Source organism: Lycium barbarum, chromosome 2 (assembly GCF_019175385.1).
Source record: "Lycium barbarum isolate Lr01 chromosome 2, ASM1917538v2, whole genome shotgun sequence".
NCBI lineage: Eukaryota > Viridiplantae > Streptophyta > Magnoliopsida > Solanales > Solanaceae > Lycium > Lycium barbarum.
In genome coordinates, this window is record NC_083338.1 from 144,871,678 (window position 1) to 144,880,406 (window position 8,729).

Genomic DNA, 8,729 nt, shown 5'->3' on the forward strand with positions numbered 1-8,729 from the left:
TAGAAAAATAGTCAGTCATAAACAAAATAAAACGGGCCTTACCTGGTGCTTGAGGCAACGAACCCACAATGTCCATTCCTCACTTCATGAAAGGCCAAGGTGAGGTCACCGAATGCAGCAACTCCCCGGGCTGGTGAATCATCGGAGCGTGCTTCTGACACCCGTCGCATCTTCATACAAAACTTTTCGCGTCTTCGTCCATCTGATTCCAGTAATAACCGGCCCTGATAATTTTTCGAACCAAAGCTTCCGCACCGGAGTGGTTGCCGCAGGTTCCCTCGTGTACCTCTCTTATCACGTATTCCGTTTCACCGGGGCCCAAACACTTAGCCAGAGGACCGAGGAAAGATCGTCGATACAGTTGACCGTCCACCAAGCAAAAGCGAGCGGCCTTGGTCCGTAATGATTGTGACTCCTTCGGGTCATTTGGGAGTTTACCATCACGCAAGTAGTCAATGTACTTGTTGCGCCAATCCCAGGTCAAGCCCATCGTGTATATTTCGGCGTGCCCGGTTTCTATGGCCGTGTTTGATAAGTGCACCGTTGCCCCGAGGCTGATTTCCTCCCCCTCGACCGAGGATCCCATGTTTGCTAGTGCATCGGGTTCGCTGTTCTGTTCCCACGGTATGTGCTGCATGGTCAGTCCTTTAAATTAATGAAGTACCACTTGAGTTTTTTCGCGGTACCGCTGCATCCGTTCATCCTTTACCTCGAATATGCCGCTCACCTGGTTCACGACCAAAAGCGAGTCGCACTTTGCCTCGATCGTTTCGGACCCCATGCTTCGAGCCAACTCCAAACCTGCAATCACAGCCTCATACTCGGCTTCATTGTTAGTCAATCTAGCAGTTCTAACGGACTGTCGGATGACATCCCCGGCCGGGGTCCTAAGGACGATCCCTAGTCCGGAACCTCTAAGATTCGAGGCCCCGTCCGTGTGTAAAGACCAAATGCCCGTGGTCTTTCCCGAGGTCAGCAAAAGTTCCTTCTCGACCTCGGGGACCATGGTCGGGGTAAAGTCTGTCACAAAATCAGCCAAGATTTGGGATTTGATGGTCGTCCGAGGCTTGTACTCGATGTCGTACCCGCTAATTTCTACAGCCCATTTTGTTAATCTACCGGATAACTCTGGTTTATGCATGATGTTTTTTAAAGGGTAAGTGGTTACTACACATATGGGGTGGCATTGAAAATAGGGTTTGAACTTTCTGGAAGCGCTTACCAGTGCTAATGCCAACTTCTCCAAATGGGGATAACGGGTCTCCGCATCCCCCAAAGTTCTACTTACATAATAGATAGGGAATTGCGTACCTGATTCTTCTCGGACCAAAACTCCGCTTACCGCCATTTCGGAGACTGCTAGGTAGAGGAAACGTGGCTCATCGGTCTTCGGTGTGTGTAGCAAAAGGGGGCTGGACAAATACTTCTTCAACTCCCTTAGGGCTTCTTGGCACTCTGGTGTCCAAACGAAGTCGTTCTTCTTTCTGAGCAAAGAGAAGAACCGGTGGCTCTTGTCCGAGGATATCGATATGAAACGGCTCAGCGCCGCTATCCTCCCGGTGAGCTTCTGTACCCCCTTTATGTTGTTCACGACCTCGATATCCTCAATGGCCTTGATCTTGTCCGGGTTGATCTCAATTCCCCGGTTCGACACCATGAAACCCAGAAATTTACCGGACTTCACCCCGAAAGCACACTTTTCCGGGTTGAGCTTCATGTTGTATCTACGAAGCACATCGAAGGTTTCCTGCAAATGTTTTAAATGGTCCTCTGTTTCCAGGGACTTAACAACCATGTCGTCAACATAAACTTCCATTGTTTTCCCTATTTGTTCTTCGAACATCCCATTAACTAGGCGTTGGTAAGTTGCACCGGCATTTTTTAACCCGAAAGGCATGACGTTATAACAGTAAGTCCCATAACGGGTGATGAAGGACTTTTTCTGTTGATCCTCCGGGTGCATCCGGATTTGGTTGTACCCGGAGTAAGCATCGAGGAAACTTAACATTTCATGTCTGGCCGTCGCATCGATCATTCTATCGATATGAGGCAATGGAAATGAATCCTTCGAGCATGCCTTGTTTAAATCCTTATAATCGACACACATTCGAAATTTATTACCTTTCTTGGGCACCACCACCACGTTAGCGAGCCAATCCGGGTATTTCACCTCCCGGATGGAACCTATATTCAAAAGCTTTGTTACCTCGTCTTTCATGAAAACGTGTTTTGGCTCTGCCATGGGCCTTCTTTTTTGCTTCACCGGGGGAAATTTTCCGTCCAAGCTGAGTTTGTGTGACGCTATTTCCGATGATATACCTGTCATGTCTATATGTGACCATGCAAAGCAATCGGCGTTAGCTTGAAGAAACTCAATTAATTTATGCCTGAGCTCCGGGGTAAGCCACGTGCCCAGGTATACCTTTCTGTCCGGTAAGAACTCGAACAAGATGATCTGCTCCAGCTCCTCCATAGTTGACTTGGTCGCGTCCGAGTCATCCGGCATGACAAAGGATCTGGGCATCCCGAAGTCATCCTCTTCATGCACTGGATCCGATCCAGTATACTTTAGTTGCTATTGGGGGACCTCCCCTCCGGTTGTTCCATTCTCTTCCTGAGCCGGCTCCTCGGGCCGGTGAATTGCCTCTTCTACTGCGAACATTTCCTTTGCTGCGGGCTGCTCGCCTCGGATGGTTTTCACCCCCTCCGGAGTGGGGAATTTCAGCAACTGATGCAGTGTTGAGGGAACTGCCTTCATGCTATGTATCCAAGGTCTGCCCAATAACGCATTATATTTCATGTCCCCTTCGATCACATAGAACATTGTTTGCTGAATGGTGCCATCCACGTTCACGGGCAACGAGATCTCCCCCTTCGTGGTTTCACTGGCCATATTGAACCCGCTGAGTACCCGAGCCACCGGTACAATCCTATCGAGCAACCCTAGCTGTTCGACCACTCTCCATCGGATGATGTTGGCCGAGCTACCTGGGTCAACCAAAATACGTTTAACTTTAGTTTTAAAGATAAGTACAGAAATTACCAGTACATCGTTGTGCGGTTGAACGATGCCTTCCGCGTCTTCGTCATCGAAGAAAATAGATCCCCTGGTCGAATGGTCTCGAATGCGTTTTTCACGAAAAATTGAGACCTTGGTCCGTTTCATTACCGGTCCCCGAGGGACATCAATTCCCCCAACTATCATGTTGATCGTATGCTGGTGTTCAACCGGTTCGACCCTTCGGTGAGCTTCCCTTTCTTTGTAGTGATTTTTGGCTCGCTCGCTCAATAGATCTCGGAGGTGGCCGTTCTTTAATAACCGGGCTATCTCTTCTCTCAACTGGCGGCAATCCTCCGTTTTGTGACCATGGGTTCCGTGATATTCACACACCACGCTCGGATCCCGCTGTCCCAGGTCTGACCTTAGTGGTTTTGTCCATCGCACATCCGGGACGCGGCCGATGGCCGATACAAGGCCCGAGGTATTGACGTTGAAGTTGTACTCCGAAATCTTCGGTGGACCCTTATTGTTGACGGAACTTCCAGCGTCGCTTCCGAAAGAGAGTCCCCGGCTGTTTGATGGACGCTCGACCCGCTTGCTACCTCGACCGGAGAGGTGGTTTGGGCTTTGCCTCGACCTTTCCGACCTGAAAATTGGTCTCTCCGAGTGGGAGTATGGCCGAAACCTTTCTTTTGATGATTCAGACTTCATTTCATAACCTTTCCTCGACTTCTCGAATCCTCTATCCATTTTTAACTTTACCGGAGAGAGCTCGAACTGATCATCCTCTACCCGAATCTTCGATTCATACCGATTATGGACATCGGCCCATGTCACTTCCTCGTATTCCAGCAAATTTTCTTTCAACTTGGCCGAGGAAACTGAACTTAGCATGTTGAGCCCCTTTGTGAAAGATTGTGCGGCCCATTCTTCTGGTACCGTGGGGAGTTCCATCCGTTCCCTCTGGAACCGGGTGACGAACTCCCGTAGTAGCTCATCGTCCCTTTGAGTTATCCGGAAGATATCGGCCTTACGAGCCTGCACCTTTATGGCACCGGCATGTGCTTTTACAAAGGCATCGGCGAGCATTTCGAAAGAAGTGATCGAGTGCTCGGGTAGATGGTCATACCACGTCAACGCTCCCTTCGACAGAGTTTCCCCAAATTTCTTCAGCAACACCGACTCGATCTCATCTTCTTCCATAACATTGCCTTTTATGGCACAAGTATACGAGGTCACGTGCTCGTGCGGGTCCGTGGTGCCGTCTTACTTCTGTATGTCGGGCATTTTCAACCTCTTCGGGATCAGTTTCGGGGCCGCACTCGGTGGAAAAGGCCTTTGGATGTACCTTTTCGAACTCGGCCCCTTCAGTAAAGGCGGAGCCCCCGGTATCTGGTCCACCCGAGAATTGTATGTCTCGACCCTCTTTTCGGTCGAATCCACCCGTTTTGCCAAGGTTTCGAGCATCTTTAGGACCTCGGTTGAGGAGCCGGCTCCGGAGCCGTCGCTCTCAGCCATTCGTGCTTCGTTTCTTTCGGTTTTGGCTATACCCTTTGCCTTTACCGGCCCCGTTTCACCCTTCCCGCTCTGCAGCTGCGCTATTGCTATTCATTGCTCGGCGATTGCCGCTCTTTGTTCCTGCAACATTTCAAAAATTAAACGTAAGTTAACACCATCGTTTGGTGCGTCTGGTTCTCTCCGGCCCCGATCCCGGGACAACGTAACTGAATGGTGAGTATTTAGAGGATCGGTGGCCGGTAGGGCGGCATTCTCTTGATCCACGGTATTTTGCAGGTTGAGTTCCTCCCTTGAATCAACGGGGTTCGGGTCAGCGAGGTTCGGCAATGCCCGCAGTCCGCTCCCTTCGTTTTCCGCCACGATCTCGGTATTATTGACATGACCGGATTGTTCGACGTCAGCCATTTTGACCGTTTTCACAGAGATGGCTAGGAACGCTTTTGGTTTTGATGAATATGGTAGAAATCAAGGCCAAAGACCACTATTATCCTAGCCCCACGGTGGGCGCCAAACTGTTTACCCCGGATTCGGATAATCAATTAAATTTGTGAATGAGTATAGGATATGTGCTTTGTTCTTGATGTGTGTTAAGGAGGAAAAACACGTATTTGGGAGCTCCTTAGTGAAACGGCTAGTGACGATAGTTTGCTAGTGATACGAGTGTTAGTGAACAAAGTATGATATTAGATGGATGAAATGCAATAATGATAACAACTGGTGGCCTTGGCCGAATCAAACAATGGGAGAGATTGTATATATGAATTCTTCTACTACAAGTGTTCTTGGAAAATAAAAGTGACCAACCCCTTTAAAGGAAGGGGACATGCCCTATTTATAGTGGCACCCCCATGGTTCTCATACAATATGAGTTAATAAAATAATAATAGAAAGGACTGCTCTGCACGGATTTAGTGGGATTAGACTGACGGCGCCGCCTGACACACGCATGGTAGGTAGTTGACCATGACTGGACGTTACTGGCGCGTGACCCGTCTGCAACGGCCACACGGACAAACGGTCACTCGGGCTAACGGTCATGCGGACCAACGGCCATGAAAGCCCGAGTCCTCGGGCTTGGCCGTTTCAACGATGCAGAGGGCAGATCAGTCGGTGTCCTTGCTCGGCTTCGGCCCGGGCACTGTTTCGGTCAAGGGCGAGTAGCCTCGGGCGTATCATTGTTCCTTCCTCCGGTTTCCGTTCCACCGGTTTGGCTCACATCCGGCTTTTACCGTATACAAATTGGAGCACTGATGATTTGGTACAGAAAATGGACCATGACGCTGCAAGATTAGAATGGGAAGCTAATTAGTGACATTGACATTATTGTATTAACTATGGCTTTCTGGTTCAAACCTCGAAAACTATCAAGAGTGTGGTGAGATGGATGAAATCTCTTTACCCTTAATTAGATATGTCGGGTTCGAACCTTGAAACAAAAGCTTCCACCTTAATGGGCCTTGCACAGCGTGAATTCAGATTAGTCGGCCAACCAATAAATATCAAATACCGGCTGATTATATTTATACCAGGAAAAAAAAAGAAGCACATGTGAAATAGTTTTGTAAACTATATATAATTAACTCACCCCAATATTCTTCTCATATTATTGAGCAATTTTGGGCTCTGAATCAGTGAATTGAATACAATATACGGTGCGCATCGTCCTTATAAGATTAATAGAACTATTTCTCCTAGTTTTTTCTTATTTACAGAATCGTTTATATCTTCCTATATCTTAGTACTAGAAGTAAAGTAAGATAATAAGGATATATTACTCTTCAGAAGAAAAAAAGTGAAATAGAAAAAGAAACGGAAGAACCATTTCAAGCTTTAATTATATAAAATGCATAAATGTAAGGTTTAAACAAATTTAATTGAGATAATCTCCTCATGTTCATTAATTACATATACTAGAAGATGATAAATGCAATGAATCCATCCTAGATACATGATTGGAGAGATTTTCATTAATATCTCTTTTCTAATGTAATCAACATTTTGCAAATATTGTATCATAAAATATCAACCGCAATACAATAGTTAATTCTTTTAGTTGCTTTTTAGAGAAAGTATTTAAACTATGCATTTCATTCACCCATTACTCGGGCAAGTGAAGAAATTGAGTGCACTCACTAAAAAAAGAAGTACAATAATGTTACAATTAGCATTATACATAGAACATGGGCATTCTAATCCTAGTTTCTCCTCAATGACTAAAACATAAAGAACATTTTCAAGTTCACCTCCAAAGAGAGTCACCACAATATGTTGAAGCACAAAAATGATGAAATCATTTTGATCCTAACATTTCTTTTACTGGTCTCAAACATATGTTGGTTAATGAGTCAAAAGAGAGTGAAGGAATGTAACACTACTAGTCGTGTCAAGAAAAATGTACAAGTTTTCCTATTAGCAGGGCAAAGCAACATGGCAGGACGCGGCGGAGTCATTAGAAAAATTGTTGGAGGAAATGTTACCAAAGTCTGGAATGGGTTTGTGCCTCAAGAATGTAAACCAAATCAAAAAATTATACGATTTAATGCAGCTCAAAAATGGGAAGAAGCACACGAGCCTCTAAATTATGGAATTGATTGTTTAGCAAGTTGTGGGCTTGGCCCTGGAATGGCATTTGCTAATGAAATTCTTAAAAGAGACTCAAATTTTGGGGTCATTGGTTTAGTACCCTGTGCTAGAGGAGGAACTGGTTTGTTTAAATGGAGGCGTGGGTCTCTACCTTATGATGAATTGGTTAAAAGAGCAAAATTGGCTGAGAAAGATGGAGGAATTATTAGGGGGTTATTGTGGTATCATGGTGAAAGTGATGTAAAAGGGGGAGATGGATACAGAGATTATAAGATCAATTTGGAGAAATTCATTCATGACTTGCGTAGTGATTTGAATTCTCCTAACCTACCCATTTTACAGGTAATTAACACTTTCTTTTTTTCATTTTCTTGATGATACTATGTTAGATTTGAGATTGATCAATGCCTTTTCATATGATAATTTGGATTCTAATTAACTAACTCGTGCTTTTGGAGTTTGAAATATTTCAAAGTTCTTATTTGCGGCATGTTTTTTGAAGTGTCATTGTTATAGATCCAACAAAATAGTCCAACCTAAAAGACTAATCTATTAGACGGGAGATTTCATTTAGCTATAAATCCATTAATATTTATTTTTAATCAATGAAAGATAGTTAGACATATAACACAGGCCCCTTGACGACCGACGACCTTATTGGTCACAGCTTGGTCCAGTTGGCCTAGACCTGCATTCCTCTTAGGTCCAGGACCACTCAACTTCAAGTTGTGGCCTCGAGTGTTGATCAACTTGAGTATTATATCAATGTTGGATCAAACAAGAGAGTTCAGTCTAAAAGACTAATCTATTATATGTGAAAACTCATTTAGCTAACCCATTAGCATTTCTCCTTTTAATTAATGAGGAATAATGGGCACATAATCATAGTTTGTTTCTTTTTCATTGACTAAGCATGTGGAAGCTTTTTTTAAAAATTACTAGCAGTGAAATTTGAATCTTTGGTTCGATATGATGTTTATATTAAGTTATATTTAAAAAGTGTTCTTATGGTTACTATTCAATTATATATGACAGGTTGTCCTACCATATCCGAAAAAGCCATTTAAAGGTCCATATATAGAAGAAGTGAGAACAGCTCAATTGGCCATCAACATCTCAAATGTAATAAAGATAGATGCTAAGGGACTAGAAATCGGTCCAGACGGCATTCACCTCACAACCCCAGCTCAAGTTCAACTTGGTCATATGTTTGCTCATGCTTTTCTTAGCCTAATTAATTTCACATCGTCGAATACCTTTAGTTTCTACAAGTTTTTTCATATATTCTCTTAGATCTTATTTCCTAATCTTTGTATTTTATTTTTTTAAAATGAAGTCTCTTACCACGTTCATAAATGTTATATCCAAGAATCAATATTTTCCAAACTTTTGCTATATTCCAAGGTTTTTCTTCTTCTTTTTCCTTCCCAAGTGTATTGTATATTCAAATTAACATTAATAGTTCCAGCAGAGATATATCGTTTCATAGAGTTCATCTTTGGAGAAACCGAATGCCTCTGGAGCTGCGAAGTTAGGCATTTCTGATCAAGGCAATTTGCAAAATCAAGATTTCAAGCTTAACTAAATGAGAAGTAAACACATTTTCTCAACAATGATAAAAGAAAAT

At 44.1% G+C, this 8,729-nt stretch overlaps 1 protein-coding gene across 1 annotated transcript; it reads left to right on the forward strand.

Moving 5' to 3' along the window:
- The first annotated feature begins 6,618 nt into the window (after positions 1-6,618).
- Positions 6,619-8,507, forward strand: LOC132623323 (probable carbohydrate esterase At4g34215). Its single transcript, XM_060338064.1, has 2 exons — positions 6,619-7,444; positions 8,138-8,507. Exons 1-2 carry the CDS (start codon positions 6,785-6,787, stop codon positions 8,393-8,395), a joined length of 918 nt encoding a protein of 305 aa, XP_060194047.1. The 5' UTR covers positions 6,619-6,784; the 3' UTR covers positions 8,396-8,507.
- Positions 8,508-8,729: the final 222 nt, after the last annotated feature.